Source organism: Mchenga conophoros, linkage group LG7, assembly GCF_057382185.1.
Source record: "Mchenga conophoros isolate Kocher_MC1m ecotype Shallow Benthic linkage group LG7, M_conophoros_male_GT1.1, whole genome shotgun sequence".
NCBI classification, from domain to species: domain Eukaryota; kingdom Metazoa; phylum Chordata; class Actinopteri; order Cichliformes; family Cichlidae; genus Mchenga; species Mchenga conophoros.
In genome coordinates this window covers 55694415-55711691 of record NC_140532.1, presented here as the reverse complement: position 1 = coordinate 55711691, position 17277 = coordinate 55694415, and the positions used below count along the sequence as shown (strand labels likewise).

Genomic DNA, 17277 nt, shown 5'->3' with positions numbered 1-17277 from the left:
ATCAGCATGTTAAAGAATATCATAAGATGCAGAATCTAACAGTCCTAAAATTGATTAATTAATTAATGTCATGACTGCAGTACTGTGCAAAAGTCTCACCCCTCATTTATTTATATTTTTCTTCCAAGGAGCCAGACTTTTGTCATTCTTTAAGTAATCTTGAGCAAAACTTGAAGGTTTTCTGAAGACGCATGTTTCTGCTGCTTGTTAAAATCACTTACCTATTGGGACAAACCAGTGTTATGTTGACACAAGCTACTTATCAAAGCACCAATTTTAAATTGCACCTTTAAGGGTTTTTTGTTTTCCTTTCTTTTTTGTGGTTTAGCCATTTGTAATCCTTACTGTTCAATTTGGAAGCACTTTTTAAAAACAGTTTGGACTGAAGAAGAAGTAGTCAGGCTTCTGGGGGAGACAAGGCATTTATTAGAAGTCCATTTCCTGAATAATACCAACAATGTTTCACACAAAGTCTGGCAATGTTTCAGTATTTTCACTTCCCAAGATCAACATTACAAATGAACAACAAGTATGGCACATTTAAATAGACACCATCACCTGTGAGGGGGATTAATTAAGACATTCAAACAAAGTTTCAAATGAAGACTCTCATTCTGCTGAGTGCATCTATACTGTAATTATACTTTCTAAAACGAGACAGTTCACTCACTGCACAGGACTTCATACGTCTGCGACACATTTGTTTGGGTAGAGAGGAAGGAAAATGGTACATGAACATTTACAAAATGGTTAAGAAATACAGTTCACGCATATACATTTGGAGAGTGGCAGTCAAATACAGTTCATCTAAAAGGTAAAAAGCTAGTCTCACATGTCATGTGCAGTTTCCTTCAGGCTTGTAAATGTAAAGCAACAGCTTCCCATTCAATCAAATGGTCCAATGACATTGAAGTCCCATTTGTGTTCCTATAATGCTTGGTGCATCCGTTTCTATTGATGAGAAAAGCATCCTGAAAGAACTGGATAGTGAGCCACCTTTAAAGACTGGAATTTCATAATCAGCCCCATTGATTGCCAGCAGTCCCAGCAGCATCGCCAGTCCCTCGTCACCCATCAATGTGGAAGAAAAAACCCCCCCAAAACAATAAAACACTAGAATTGCAAAAAAGGTGGGGGCAAAATAAGAGGAGAGGTCATCACGAAGTCATCTGTCTACGCACTTTGTTAAGCATGTCCTGTAAGCTGAAGTTGGCTAAAGGAGGTAATGAGGTTATAATGGCCCCTCTCCTCATCTGTCAGCTCCATGTTTCCAGGCCTGACCACCACCACAACATTAATGCCGGCTTCTTCTGCAGCTTTGGCCTCTGCAATGACAAATGCAGTCACGTTAAAAAAAAAAGTACACAGTTTTTTGCCCTTAACAGAATATTATTATCAAGACGTGACAATAAACAGAAGTGGCCAATAGGAGTCTCTTTGAAGACGGGTGTCAGACGGATTCAAAACCTCAACACAAAACGACTACTTTGAACATTTCAGTGTTTCACAAAGCCTCACTTTGCCGATCACTGCCTTCGTCCCACCGATCTATTCATCCTGGTAGTCTTTATGTTATCTTACTAGCAGACAAACACCAGACCAAACGGAGAATATTATCATTGCTAACATACTTACCCCGGGTGACGTCTGTCAGGAATGTGATTTCCTCAGGCTGACAGCCAATCCTCTCTGCAATTCTCTCATAGCTCTTTGCGTCCACTTTAGCCCCTATACTGGTGTCAAAGTGACCGTCAAATAACTGAAAAGAAAAAAAAAATCAAACCATCAGATTAGACAATATCAATAACAAAAACAACAAGAGCTTACAATTTGTTTTAGCCATTAACAGCTCCTCCAATACAAAAATGTTACCTTCTTATAAAAAAATAATAAACAAAATTAAATAAAATAAAAATAGAAACTATGTGTAAGCAAAGGTTGTGTTTGCACTAAAGTAGGAAAGGGGAACAAACTTCTAGAAGATCTCCTTCAACAGAGTATCCAAATAGAAGTTTCTGTGCCTCCACGCTTCCAGAAGAGTAGATGTAGACTTTCAGGCCACGTGCTCTCCATGTTCTGATAGATGGAACTACATCCTGATAGACCCTGATTTTAAAAAGGGATGGGGGAAAAAAAAGCAGCTTATTATTATGTTTTTGTGGGGTGGCGGTGGCGGGTTATCTCTACTTCTGACAAACAAACCAAATTATGACCCAAACCCGAGTAAAAGCGTATATGAATTTCAAAAGTGAGGAAAATGATCAGTGTACTTACTCGCCTTTGATTCTCCCAGATGCATAAGCTGACCTCCACATGTGACCCTGAAACTGTTTGAGCGCTGTGGACTTCCTGTCTGCTGCCATCTGCCACAGAACATTTTCTACTACTTCCCTAATGGCCTTCTCCTCATCTGTGTGAACTGTCTGGTCCACAGTGTGCACAGGACACGCCCGGTTCTGTTTCATGTCCTCTTCAATCTGCCGTGACAGTCAGCCTTTTTGTTAAAAGAGCACTAAGGGATGTTCCCTGGTTTACTTGGTGGATTAAAACAGGTATGTCAATATTCATTAAAAAAAAAAAAAAGGCAAGCAATTCAGAAAATAAAGGATAGAAGCTGAATATGTAAGAATTCTTCAGTACCCAAATAAAGGTTTTCCCTCCTTTGTTCACTAGCTGCTGATAAATAACAAACTGCATTCCTGCCAGGCTGAGTAACAGCCTGGATTTCATTCTTCCAGTAGGGAATCACACTTAAAAACATGTTTGCTAGCTACCTGTTTCTTTAGTAGATGAACATCTTGTTTGCACTCGTCTTCTTCCCAGTGAGTGGACAGGTAATCCTCAAGATGCTCTTTGATGTACGGAAAAAGGATATCCTAGAAATGAAAATATGGACACGTGACAGCAAAAATAAATAAATAAAACATAAAACCCACACTAGAGCCTGAGTGATTTGTCAGCAGATCGAGATCACCTATCTGCCAATCCGTATTTATAGCAGCGAATAAATTTTAATTTTAATAACAGAAACTACAGAAGAGATGGGAGAAACATCCTTCAACCAGAGTTGATGTCCATAGTTTGTCTACCAGGGGGCCTTACAAAGACTTACAAACAAACAACAACCAGCTGATCCGAGCAGTCAGGCAGCATACATGAGTAAATAAATAACAACATACAACAAATGTTAGAGAAATGTGATTGTTTCCCGTGTTGGAAAGCCGATGAACTTGAAAATGGGATTGTTAAATCACCATGTTGTTCTTAGAGATCTTATGCTTAGGCTCTAATTCAGTCTCTCTAGTTGGAAAATACCAACAGAACAATGTTTATTGATTCCTGTTTTAAAAGCCTTTTCCTTCATTTATGGTACAGCTGTTGTGTCTGTTTGCACAGACATTTGCCTACCCAGAGAAGAGTTTTTTTTAACCTACGCAAATGTGGTTCAATGTAGCTCTTGAAAAACCCAACAGTGTGTAGCTCAATGTTGATGAGCATTGTGAATGGTGACTTCACATGTCCATGTCTATTTCTAACGCACTTCCGTATTCTAAGACACAAAGCAAAGAGGCTTCCATGAAAGTAAAAACATTACATGAAACTGCTAATTACAACACTTCTTGTGTGACATGAACGCAGCGTTAGGTGTGTTCGTTGTCAAACGGTATTTCTGGTTATATAAAGCAAATATAGACATTTGTAGAAGCAAATCAATAAAATTGCATTATATTCAGGAGATAGAGAGACCCTGTGAAGTTTTGTTGGTTTAGATGTGTGCTACCGGTGACAGGCAGCTGTTAGCATAGCCGCACAACCGTGCAGACTTCGTTTGCATTTCACGCTGCTTACCTTCACAAATGTAATCGGTGTGGTGGTGCCTTCAATGTCGAGCAGCAGGGCACTACTGCAGGCAGGAATAGAAACAGTGGCCATTTTTACTGGGTGAGTCTGCAACGGCTCTTGTTAGCTGACGTTAGCTTACTAATTAGCAGCACCGCGGTGGAAGAACCAGGCTGGACCCGGTCCTCGCTGTTTTTACAAGACTAACAGATCAAGCAGACTACAGATTATGCACGCGCTAACAAATATATCTGGTGGTAAGCCACTAACTAGCAATCACTTCACAGCTAACAAACAGGGCAGTAATATGCACACATGGCCAGCTCCGTCAGTTCAGACTCCACGCCAGTAGGCGGCGGTACCTTAATAATGAACAACAAGTAAAACAACAATAAGAATTTGTTTATTTGTTTAAAACGTTATTTAAAATCGATATTCCAACACTCAGTTTACTTGTCTGTGCCATTTTATTAAATGAAAGCATGTTTTGCATTTGGTATTATTTATTGGTTAACATTTATGTCAGTATAAAGAAATGTGCGAAGACAACAGGGGACTATTTTATATGAAAGTGTTTTATTTGTCCTACAACAGCAATACTGAAACTATGCCAGAGCAACACTGTAATGCAGAGGTAGTAGTATAAGGTACACCTGTTAACTGATCATTAACACAAATATCTAATTAGCCAAGTAAGTAAACTAAAATTTTATTTGTATAGCCCCTTTCAAGATAAAAAATTACAGGGCTATAAAAGGGCTATCTTAAATAAACCAAACATGAGTGAACAAAGGTGAATAAGTCTGCACAGAGCTGATGAGCTGATTTTAAGTCTCTATGAAACTTTTCAACTCATATACACTTTCACCAGTCTTATAACTAAATACTGTGATGGTGGTCTTGAGTTTGACATGTAATGAATCAGCTATTATTGTAATGTTTTAATGTAGTTAGTACTGTAAAACTAAAATAGGACTTGTTGTACATTTTCTATTTTATAGCCACAAGTTTGGTTAATATGTTATTACAACACATCTCTTTTTTGAAAAGCATCTCCAAACTTAAAGGCTGGACAGGAACAATTCAATTTATTGGTGACACTTACATAGTGCAAGTAAAATTCCATCACCATTAAATGTTTAGAAGTATTCATCTTCAAGATCATGATGAAGGGTCAGAGTGTATCTTTACACTTTCTGTGAGGATATTTTAAGTAATAAGTAATATATGATGTAGTGTCTTTTTGTTTTGTTTCAATTTCACTAACATGAATGTGGAAGTGTAAAGAGTGTGCAGCACAAGAGACTACAAGATCTCAGTTATTGAAGCACTGCAGGTTAAACCATGGCCACTTTGGCCACAGACACCCTTATCCATGCACATGTTTAAACTTTCCATGCACCTTTAAAGCTTGAAATGCACTCCAAAGTTACCTATGTAGATCACATGTTGATCAGACATTGCAGAGATCAGTAGATTCCTGGCAGGGTGATTAAAGACAAGCTTTTCATTGCTGATTTCAAAAGAAGGTGGCCAGCTCTCTTTTCTGAGCGTGAGATATTGTTATCATTATATTGTCTTGATTACTCCATTAAAAAAATAAATAAATAAAAAATTGTAAAGTGTTCAAATTTTTCATGAATATTCACCCAGAGCTGGAAATTGCAATTTTCAAATTGGATCTGCAGTTAAGAAAGCGCACCACTCCCACTTCTGATTATTTCACATTGTTTTAACTAAAATGAATCAGAAAATAAAAATGCATTTCATGGATTTCATTGTTGTTATTATTTTCCTACATCATATTGTTGTGGTCCACCAAATACTTTTTTCACATTTTACTGTAATTCTTAAATGTTTGCAGGTGGAAGCAGAGTTTGCCTGCATCACCACTGTCCTACATCCAAATTCATGCAGCAGCTAGAATTCTGTGCGGGTTATTTTTGGGTGCTATAACTTTTGGTGTTTCTTCCTGTTATTCTTTTTATAATAACCTTTTCTCACAAGATTTTGTTTACAAAGTAAGTAGATTTGGAAAAATCTCCCTAAACCTAAGATTTAAACTGTTTAAAGTGATACTTTCAGCTGCAGAAACTATTAAAAGTTTTGGGTATTGTGGACTTTTCAGTGATTACTTTTTGTGTTTCTTACTGTAGTTGTTTTTTTTACTAGTGTTGTTTACTGCATAATACAACAATAATCTTACACATCGCCCTCTTCTTTGCGGCAGTAAGATGCCATTTAAACTAAAAGAGCTTGTGTACTGAAGGTGCTAATTGTTTATCTCAGTGACGACCCAGAAACCCTCATAAAGGAGAACATGATAAGTTTAGTGGCCTCTGCTTTCCACAAATTTGCTTTGTGGAAGCAAAGAGAATGTTTTTGCAGGTTTGTGTTCTGGCTAAAGATTAATTTCTTTTTATTTTGAGAACAACCATTAGGGAATGCACCAGGTCCAGAACCCACAGACAAACTTGAAAATGTTGGGCTAATCATTGAAAGTGTTGAAGTGCTCCATGACCTTGGTAACATTGCAATTCCAGTTGCCATTTTGTTTGGCCTCATTTACTCACTGGTCTTGAGCTACAGTTGAGCTACTTGAGTTCAGACAAGAAATTGCAAGAAAACAGAGGAGCACTGAAAGACTGTTAAGTGTAACTTTGAAATGGAACTGCAGAACACTTGGAACAAGGGTTTTTGTCCGCAACCATCAACAGAACTGGAATGTTTTTGATCCAGACATTGAGCTACTAATGGTCTTTGGAAACTATGTCTGAATATGTTTTAGCAGCTTTCAAATTGTTCATATGAGGTTTTTGTTTTATGTCAGTCAGGGAAGGGGGAAAAATAAAAATGGCGTCATGTCTGGGTGAGTTGCAGTGCTTCTCCAGCAGCTCTAGGTATCCTCCCCCATGTGGAGCCATATTAGCCCAACTATTCTCCACACCTGTTGGCAATTCAGCTGACGGTATTTAAGACCAGCGCTCTCAGTGAGTCTTCACCAGAATGTCTGCTAACATTAGCTAGTGCTGGGCCTTCAATTTGTGTACTTGTCGTTATTCATTCTTGTTGCGTTAACTTATCGTTTCTTGTGTCAAAGTACCTCTCAGACCATTCACTCATCTGTGCAGTTCCTCACCTACCTTTTCATTGCTGGTCACTCCGTCATTCAGATAACCTGCTCCACCTGCCTGCCCCCCTGCTGTCACCTCTGGTCTTGGAACACTGTGGAACTCTGAACTCTCTGGATCACAGCCAAACGGACACTCACCCCGAACCCGCTGGCAGTTTCCCCCCCACGCTTCCTCCGACCTGCTCACAAGTAAGGCAGAAACTTGTTTCCACCTGTTTACTTGTCTTACCTCCTCCTAAATACAGTTAAATAACTTAATAGAACTAAATTCATGTTTTTATGCATTAATTAACACATTTAAGCATTTTTTTTAGGAGGGGGTACTTTAATTAGGTCATTGCAGAGTGTACAGCCTGTAAGGGTTTTATAAAGAATGAGTTCTGCTGTGGGCCTCTCATTGCCTGTTTGTGGAAATAACAAATGATGAACTAAAGCCATGTCTTGACATTTTAAATTCTTAATTTATCTGATTATGTCATGATTAACATGGATGACATTTTTATTTCTCATAGCTGAGCTGGTGAGTCCAGTCAGTCTACGTCAGATGGTCGTCACAAATTTGAGGAACCAGCCTTTAAGCAGCAGCCATTTGGACTCTATAAACAATCAAATCCTCTCCCTTTACCATGACCTGGTTACGGGGTCCAAGGAGTTTCCTCATATTGCAGTCAGGGGATTGTTTCACTCAGAGCAGATGACGACAACTTTTACTGCTGTGCTGAAAAGTCAGAGGGAGAACACCACTCCATCTCCTTCTACAAGCTCACCAGCTGGTATGATGGTGCTGCCTGCAGGGTGCCACTTACATTCTCAGATCCTGACTCCTGTACTTCCAGACAAGGTGGATATTTATGCACTGAATACAGACCGGAGGAACTGTGTCCACACCTTGGTGACGGCCTCATCGTCACTAGAGTAATCTCTGCTCTTGATCGCACAGAAGACAGTGAGATGACAAACCACTGGAGAGTCACGGACTACAGCTCAGAGGCAGAGTTATCATGTCGGAGTTCTGCCAGTTTCTAAAGACGTTTAGACAGGGTGCGAAGAGAGAGGCTACAGAGGACGAGAGCAGGAGCCCCACTCCACCAAGGAAACTGAAGCCTTCCCTGGAGAACTTATTTTCTCAAGACTCTTAAAGTTTTAAGACTTTGGCATTGATTCCATCAACTGCGTTGGACATATGGCAGGGCTGTGACTGGATGTTGAACCAGGGACATCTATTGTAGAGCCAACTGTAAATCGGTGCAAAATGAAGTAAGGATCCATAAAGACAGTGCCAAGTGGATCGGCAAGAATCAAGAAAGTGGTGAGGAATAAGTAATGTTTAATGTTGTCTGTAAAATGTCCCAAAATGTTAGAAAACATCTTTAAATTTTAACTTTTATTGTTGCTTTTCCGCTTTTTGCTTTTAAAAGTCAGAAGGGGAAAAAAGAGAAACCACACAAAAGAATTTCTCTCATTAAATTACACTGATTTTTTTTTTTTTATATATATATTTTTTTTTTATTAAAGATGCCAGCTTTTCATTTCCGGTTCTGGTCTCTTCACTGTGCTGTGCTCCACCACTCCTGCAACCTAGAACTGGTCTAGTAACTTGTGTCTTACAGTAACATAAGTGCTACATAGGGGCTTTAGCTGTCTAGCTCAAATTTCTCTCTACGATGTAGGGTTTGGATTTTCTCTCCTAAACTGATCGTCTGGCAGTCTCCGCCGGTCAATCTGCCTGAGTGTATGTTTTTCTGTTTTGTTTTGGCTCCCCTGCCTTCTCCTGTATGTGTGTTTTCCAGTGTGCCAGTTTATGGGCGTCATCAGGCCAGAAGGTCTTTCCCACGCTGAAGCCAGCCACACCTGTCTTCCATCTAGATTCCAGGTGCTGCTGATCACTTTCGCAAAGTGGTTACTAAACTGTTTGACTGAGCTTGAGTCAACGCTGGATCGTTCAGTTATCGAGTTAGTTATTTGGGTCCTGTTCTCACCACACACCTTGACATAAATAATAAACACTTTGGTTTAGAAACTGCATTTTGTGTTTAGTTGTGTTATCATTGTCTAATATTTAAATTTGTTCAATGATCTGAAACACTTTTTTACACCAATGTATGGACGTAGAAGTTCTGTTCAAAAACCATCAACAGAATCATTCCAACAATGTGAACCTGAAGCTGTCACTGCAACTCTACTAATGCCCAGTTTGTAACAACAGACATGATGCCTCATGCTACAAAACAGCCCTAAGAGATGCAGTTAAATGTGGCCTCAAAGTCCAAAAAACCGCACACATATCATACAGTTGGGCAAACTTGTCGACACTGTTCTTCAGAGGATAAAGTGCTGGTGCCGTGTTCCACCACCAGACTTCCAAACTATGTTGCAGAGATGTGCAAACCAGGAAAGCACAAGAGCCTTAAGGCCATTTTCAGAACTTTTTTAAATTGTAATTCTAAGAATCGTTTGGCACATGGTGTTTTGGAAATGTAAATAATGATCAAATGATAACTACAACAGCGGCATTAATAATAATGTTACTAAGAGTTATAGACCTTCATTTCTTCTAAATCTGTGTGTAGAACACCAACAGATTCATTAAAATATACATGAATCACTGACTTGTGAGACTGTTTCAGTTTCTTTAGTTATATCTCCTCCTGTTTTCTTGCTTTAATGATGCAGGCTTACACTATCATCACTTTCTCCACTTCACCTTGAGGTAAACTTGCTTCTTTGCAAAGAGTAGTAGAAGCATGGCACTATATGGATGATTCAGAGTCTCTAACAAACACAGTGGCATGAACAAAATTTGCACAGGTTTTCTGTAATTCTGTGTGCGCTTGTGTTTTTTGCTCAGGATAACAACGTTTCCATACACATACTGAACGAGGCCCAATGTTTGTTTGGTTTTTTTGGGGGTTTTTTTGGGGGTTTTTTCACAGAAAAACTGGATCTACGTAGTTCTGCCTGTATTTTCTTCACATGGCTACACTGCTACAATTACACAATTTTAATGGTTTAACCAGCTATAGTGGGAATAGTGCCATCCACCTTGGAAGATGATGGCCAATTCAAAGTTTTTATATTTTGTGTTTATTGGTTGTTGGAATGTTCAGAGAATCCCCTGACCACATTATTGAGGCTTACAGATACAGTGACATCTGTATGTACACAGCTGTGCTACAGTGCAGTTATGTGGAGCCTCAGCAAAGATGAATACTGTCAGAAACATCAGTTTTATTACTTCACTGAATTTTTTTATTTATGTATTTCATATAACTGAAAATGAATAGGAAACCTATAAAAGATGATAAAACACATTAACACACAGAGTGCATAATAACACAAATAATCATACTGGCAATGATTGCTAGTACCAAGTCAATTAAAATCCACCAAGAATGCAGTGTTTAAGGTTTTGTTTTGTTCATTACACTCTCAGGTGACATGTGCTTTTCAAACATTACCTTTAAACTGTTTAATGTAGTGGCCATTCCATCCACTCACCTTTTATCTTCAATATTTTTGAGATGTTGGTGTTTGAGACATTGCAGATTTCTGGCATTTTGTGTAAATTTAAGCATTTCACAATTTGATTACAGTATTTCTAATAAACAAAAAGAGTGTGAAACTGAAGTTAGACTTGTGTGTGGAAATGAACCACCTCATGTTGCGTAGCTCTCTGGATTTTACACTTACTGGACTGCATACTTATTTAGTATATACAGTACAATAAATCAAAATTTGCATGTTTTTTACATAACTGAAACGTTTAATTTAAAGAAAATATGTATATTTATATGAAACGTGTGTACTTACTGCATTTGATGTATTACACCCATATATAATGCGTATTACAGAATGTAACGTGTAATTTTGCCACCCCATTTGATTTCACCCTCATGCCACCCTAAGAAAATTTCTCTAGATCCGCCCCTGAAAGAGAGCTGTAACTGAGTAATAAGTATGTACTTGTAAATGCAACATCAGACCTTATACATTAGCCTGTGTACAGCTCACTGAGCAGCTACATAGGCCCTTCAGAGGTTTCTGAGTGATGGAAGGGATACCCTGGTCTGTCTGTGCACAGAATACTGAAGCTGCTGTGACGAAACTCGATGGCAAAAGTGCTGATGAAGATGAGCAACATCATGACGAGTGCCCACTGGCATTGACTTGCATGCATATGAAGGCGTTGAGACATCAGGGAGAAGTCTGTGTCGATGGAGTTAAGGGTTCAGAGAGTGAAGGTCTGAGCACATGAAAAATGAACATCACATTATATTGTTACAGTTCTCTACCAGAATTATGTGCTATTCATCTGCTGAGCTGGGTAGAAAATAAACTCCATCCAAACTAAGAGCAGAGAGACGGTCTGAAAGTATTTTTATAGCTCCTTATTAGGTAGAGAATCAGATAAAGAGATCAGATAAAGAGATCAGTAATAGATCATAATCATAATCAGATCATAATCAGATCAATTTGATAAAAAAACATAAAAGGTTTAAAGACCAAAACCAAGAGAAAATACAAAATCTATCAAATTAAAACATTAAATTTTAGAATATATGTAGCCTATATCAGGAAATTCTAAAGATGAAGCATTAACGATACAAACCCAAATAAACTGTCATTTCAAATAAACAGAGTGCCCCCCCTTCTTATTTTTTTGCATATGTGTCACACTTACATGTTTCCGGGCATCAAACAAATATCAGATAAAGTATGTATTATATATTATGGTGATATCACTTCTCTTTAGTCTGGAGAGCGCAGTGTCCATGAGACTCAAATTTCGATTCCCCTGACCACAGAACAGTGGACAGGGCCTCAGTCCATTTTAAAGTCTGCAGGGTTTCCGGATCATTCTCACTTATGGCTTCTTCTTTGCACGACAGAGCTTTTACCTGCATTTATGGATGGCATGGCTTTGTCCACAGACAATAACAAACTTCCTGAAAGTGTTTCTGAGGCCATGCATGCGATTATCAATGCAGAATCATGGCTGTTTTTTATGCAGTGCTGCTTAAAGGCATAAAGAGCATGGGTATCCAGTACTGAATTTCAGCCTTTCCTCTTATGCACAGACATTTCTCTATTTTCTTCAAATCTTTAAATAATACATATGTTGATGATGAGATCAAAGTCTTTGCAACTTTGTGTTTAGATATATTATTCTGAAAATACTCCACAACTTTAGACAGTTTTTTCCACAGACTGCTGAACCTCTGCCAGTTTTTACTTCCAAGAATCTCTGCCTCTTACAGTATACCCAGTCATGTTACTGACCTGTTGCCAGTTCACTGTATTAGTTGCAAAAGTTCCTGGAGCTGCTTCTTTTTAGTACCTCTTACTTTTCCAGCCTCTTGTTGCCCTTTTTTTGGGACCTGTCGCTGCCATTAAATGTCAAAATGAGCTTAAACACTTGTTATGTTTCTGTGTTCTTCTGTAAATAGAATATGGGTTTCTGAGATTTGCAAGTCATTGCATACTGTTTTCATTTACCTTTTACACAAAAGGTGCAAAACTCTGTGGGACCTGGAGTTGTAATTCGTTCTTGAATGCCAGTAAGGGAGCGTTTTTGCTCTTTTGCATTTCATGTGAAAAATGGGCATCTCACTCAAATGAGTGTATTCTTCTCTTTATACCAAGTAAAAGGATACAAAGTATCATGCAAAGAGTGATGGATCCAGACAACAGGAATCGAGCGATGGCAGCCATCTTCCCCTCATTCTTCAGGTTAACTCTCAGGGTGATATAGGACTGCAGCCAGCAGAACAAGGTTCCAAGTCCAAACACCAATACGGCGCCAACATTGTGAATGTTTGTCTCAGTGAATACCTAACACAAAAACCAGTCAGTCAGTAAACCCAGACTTCAGTTATTAAGTTGGAAAATTAACCACCAGATGACGTGGTGTATGTATGAGCATGTGTATGTTTGTGTGTAACTACCTGAAAATTCCCTACAATGGTCATTCCAAAGGAGCTAATAGAAAAAACCACCAAACTAGAAATGTTCAGCCAAGGTTTGTCAATTTTGCCCTTCAGCTGCAGGTATCTGAAAACGGCAATAAAAAACCCTGAAAACAGGAGAAGAACCATTACGGATCTAAAAACAAACCTCTCAGCACACAGCGAGTAGTTTAAAAACAAGATTTATTTTTCTTTCTTTTTTTTAAATGAGCTGAAAGATGTTCTGAATCAATGAAAACAGCAAACTAATGTACTGTCTATGTATCCAAAGCTTGATATACGTTTTTTCTTATGAGCTCCATCGCTGTCTTTTAATGAAAGCTCTAGAGCAATGTTTCCATTACCTACAAATGCTGCTATGTTCATGACTTCACTGAAGACACAGCTGGCTGGAGGAAAGTTGCCTGCAATACTGAGACAGGAAGCAGGAGAAAAATCATATTTGCTATTCTTAAATTAAACGTTTTTTATTGTTAATATGATATGAAACGGAGAGCACAGCACACACCTCATGTAGGGGGGATAAAGGGAGCCATTTCTTCTCCTAAAGCAAATGAACAGCATGAATCCACAGATACATCAAAAGAAATACCTGCAGTATATAAAATATATGAATTCAAACCTGTATTGTGAACCCAGCGGCGTTATGTTCTTATTGTAAACAGCTATGAAGTACCTGTTTAAAGGCAGCAACACAGAAAGAAACATAATGAATAAAACATTCTGTAGCAAAAGTGGAAGCAATACTGAGGTGTGTGTGTTTGTTTGTTTTTTTAACTACTCTGGTTTGAAATATTTCGATCATGAACTGCTCGTCTACATACATACTTTCATGTAACGCCAGCGTTCATAGTCTCTTATCATCTGGTTTTCATCTTCATTTCCCATTTTTGTTCCCTTTCTTGTAGTCTTTCACTGGTAACCTACTGGTAAACATAACCCACCCTCCCTAGCAGGTTGGGTGTGCACACGTGTGTCATTCTGTCTGGGAACATGATCGCTCAAAACGTTTTGAATGAATCCTGATAAAACTTTGTAGGTGTAGGGTGGGGTGATGGTAACAATCCAATGAAATTTGACTTACATCCACCGAGAATTATTGGTTGGAAAGTGACAAAAAGCCTTATAACTTCAAAACTATGACTCTTATACGTGTGGTGTCTATTGTCAACATATAGAAAATTTGCCTTTCGTTCAAGTTGAAACCAAAATGCATTTTTATTGCACTACAAACTTCTTCAAGTCCATTTAAAAAGAACAAAGAAAACCAAAATACAAAGCGGTTCTGTTAAAAGTAAATACTCCTCAGAGAGTGAGCTGCCTTGGTGCAGGTTTGGGCTGTCGGAGTGCTTCTTGTTAGTTTCTGATTTGTGTGTCACATGTTTTTCTTATCATTTTTAATCTCTCTTTGGTTAATCTTATTCGTCCCTAATATTTGACTTCCTGTTGCTCATTTTACACATTTCTTTCTAGTCGTTATGTCTCTGTGTTGATATTGTGTTTTTTTAGTTGCTTATCAGACATAGATATTTGTGTCAGTGCTGTTTTGTGTTGCAAGTGATCCTTTTTGGTGTCTTCATGGTTTTCTTTTATTGGGTATCTGTATAGTATAAGTGCCTTGAGGCGACTGTTGTTGTGATTTGGCGCTATATAAATAAAATTGAATTTCATTGAATTGAATAGTACAGAGTGTACACAGATAATAACCAGTTAATCTGGTTATCTTTGTTGCTTTTTTTGGCTCTTTTTAACTGTTCATATACCTCTCTGAGTGTATATATGAGGTTAATGTGTTCCTAAAAAGAACAAAACTTACACCATCAACAGTCCAGCAGCAGTACAAACAGAGTAGATGGGAGGCAGAAGAGCCCACAGGCTGAAATTCACCATCTTGCCCTCTCTCAATCCACAGATGAAGATGCTGTGTTAGTCTGCATGATAACATGTATTTGTTTAATATATTTGAAGTGTAAAGGAGATGGAGATTAATAGACAAATCGTTCAGGTGGAGACAATAGCAGGGTCCAGAAGGGATACAGCAGGAAATACTTTCAAGAACTACTTCTGAGTTACCTCTTGCATTAATTTTGCGTTTTCTTACTTTAGCTTGTATTACCTGAACGCGGAAGAAGCAGCTAAATTACAGATCCAGCCTGGCTACACAATGCTTTTGTATTAGATTTCCTGAAATGACTTTTTTTGCTAACTCCATTAAGAATCTACAGCTGGACCCAAGTGACCTACCGACCGGAGGTATGTTTATTATTATGTTATGATGGGGTGACACAGGAGGGACAAGGAAAACCGTTAACAGGACGCGTGGGAAATCATGATATGCTGTCATAAATACATATAGCTGTTAAGCTTTTGTGCACTACAAATGCACCCTTTAAAGCGACATATTAGCAAATTTAGCTCCAAACAACATTTTAAAAAATGCGATGTTATATTTTTCACAGCATTTACAAATGTTTAACATCAAAATAAATCTTAAATTTACATAGTAGATCTAAACCTTAAATGTGTGTGACATGTGAGCGAGCGCTGGAAGGAGCACAGTTAGATTTCAGGAATCCCTGACCCATCCACACACGACTGTTGGGGGGGGGTTAGGTCATCTTTTTTTGGAAAATCTTATGAGGACAATAACAAGTTATTTGGAATCAGACTTTCAGACACAGTACCGTAACTTAAGTCCGTAGGATCTCATTTTAATTTCCTTGTAGCAAATGTGCAACTTGTGACCAGGGTTGTTTGAGACATGTAAAGTATACTTTTATATTCACGAGGAAGGCGATGAAGAAGTCATTTTAACTATTTCTAAATTCTTAAATCTCCCTTTTCCTTGCGACGTGTCTCTCAGTGGGAAGACAGAAGAAGAAACACTGTATACGTATTTTAGGACCATCAGGAAGCGAGTTGTGTAGTACTGTCAGATAGAGTTAGGACATCTGCACACAAACATTACAAGCAGATAGCAGGCTGTTCTGATCGGTTAGCGCATATCAAACTGTGGAGCATACCTGTCTCTGTGGCGGATAATCCCCGAAACAGCGCACCGAGGAGCGGACTTGAAGGTCCCGCAGGTATATCGTGTTCACAGTCCGCTGGCAGTCCCGGGACTGTCCGCCCGCGGTGCTGTCTGTGTGCCCGCAGAGCGCCCTGCTGTCGCATGGGGGCAGTGTGCAAAGTATGTGGTACAACCGGTCTGTGGGCGTCTGTGCTGTCGTCAGTGAGCCACAAGAGCCGCGAAGAAGGGCGTTACCTAGGCAAGCACAGACTGGTTGTACCACATCCACCGCCCTCTGGTGGATAGGAGTGCACATCAGCTGCATCTTTCTGCCATTATTAGTTTGTTTCATCATGTTGATTTTGGTCCAAGCGCTCACTTTATTTATTTTTTTGATAAGTTTAAATTGAATTACTAACTTCATGCTGTTTGGCACGGACTCCCGAATACTCACCAACCTCGAGAGCTTTCTGTCTGTCTGCATCACGGTCCAGGTTAGTCTATTATTTGGCTTCCATCTGTAGACTAACAGGCAGACTAAATGAAGTGGGCAATCAACCTCCTCTGTTCTCTCGAAGGTGAGAGTTCTGTCGCTGTCTATGCATCTGGAAGGCCCCTTGGACCACCCTCCTCAGGACAAAGGACCTTGCTGACCATCATCAGACTCTAGCTCCCAGCTTCTTGGTAAAAAAAAATGCTCCAGTTAAGAGGGGGATACTGTCGTGGTCCTGCAGTCTCTGTGCTGCTCACTCTGTCCCTGCCTCCTCTTCATTTTCCTTCCAGCTTCCCCTGTGTGTGTGTGTGTGTGTGTGTGTGTGTGTGTGTGTGTGTGTGTGTGTGTGTGTGTGTGGTTAACCACACTTTCTGTTGCAGAGGTGGGTCCTTGCTCCGTTTCCTGCTTCTGCTGTCAGCACACCTGGCGATGACAAACTTACCTGTTGGAAATGATCTGAGCTACTTGCTATTTAAGCTGATGGAATTCCCTCATTCAACGCCTAATCGTTTATCATTTAAGTATTGCATGCTCTGGCTTTAAATGAACGTAAACAGTGTGTGAACAATAACGTGTTCTTTAGTACCCTGTTGGAGAGACGAGAGTTTTCTTATTGATTGTAATTGTGTCAGTTTGTACAGCTAAAATTTCACTCAGCAGTGTTTTTTTTGTTTTTTTTATTTGAGCTCTTATTGTTTTTTTTTGGACTGGATAAGCCTTTGATGAATAAATAAATAAAGTTTGGTGTATTATCATGAAAGTCTTTTGTACATTGTATGGAGGACATTTAAGAATGACCTGTGTTCTGCAGCTTGTCTTAAACTGTTTGAGATGA

At 39.0% G+C, this 17277-nt stretch overlaps 2 protein-coding genes and 1 pseudogene across 3 annotated transcripts; 1 reads left to right on the top strand and 2 right to left on the bottom strand.

The window, feature by feature from the left end:
• Nucleotides 1–403: 403 nt before the first annotated feature.
• Nucleotides 404–4193, bottom strand: enoph1 (enolase-phosphatase 1). Its single transcript, XM_085280286.1, has 6 exons — nucleotides 3850–4193; nucleotides 2775–2876; nucleotides 2275–2477; nucleotides 1974–2106; nucleotides 1636–1759; nucleotides 404–1325 (listed from the first exon to the last, which is right to left on the bottom strand). The coding sequence occupies exons 1-6, from the start codon at nucleotides 3931–3933 to the stop codon at nucleotides 1186–1188; spliced, it is 786 nt and encodes a 261-aa protein (XP_085136412.1). The 5' UTR covers nucleotides 3934–4193; the 3' UTR covers nucleotides 404–1185.
• Nucleotides 4194–6693: 2500 nt separating this feature from the next.
• Nucleotides 6694–9514, top strand: LOC146571209 (uncharacterized; annotated as a pseudogene). The gene is made up of 3 exons (XR_014893031.1): nucleotides 6694–6808; nucleotides 7016–7162; nucleotides 7486–9514. The product of XR_014893031.1 is annotated as an uncharacterized LOC146571209 (transcript).
• A 685-nt stretch (nucleotides 9515–10199) lies between these two features.
• On the bottom strand, nucleotides 10200–16159 carry tmem150c (transmembrane protein 150C). The gene is made up of 8 exons (XM_085280285.1): nucleotides 15963–16159; nucleotides 14756–14870; nucleotides 13562–13615; nucleotides 13448–13483; nucleotides 13284–13351; nucleotides 12919–13046; nucleotides 12628–12805; nucleotides 10200–11179 (listed from the first exon to the last, which is right to left on the bottom strand). The coding sequence occupies exons 2-8, from the start codon at nucleotides 14827–14829 to the stop codon at nucleotides 10992–10994; spliced, it is 726 nt and encodes a 241-aa protein (XP_085136411.1). The 5' UTR covers nucleotides 14830–14870; nucleotides 15963–16159; the 3' UTR covers nucleotides 10200–10991.
• Between the last annotated feature and the right edge of the window lie 1118 nt (nucleotides 16160–17277).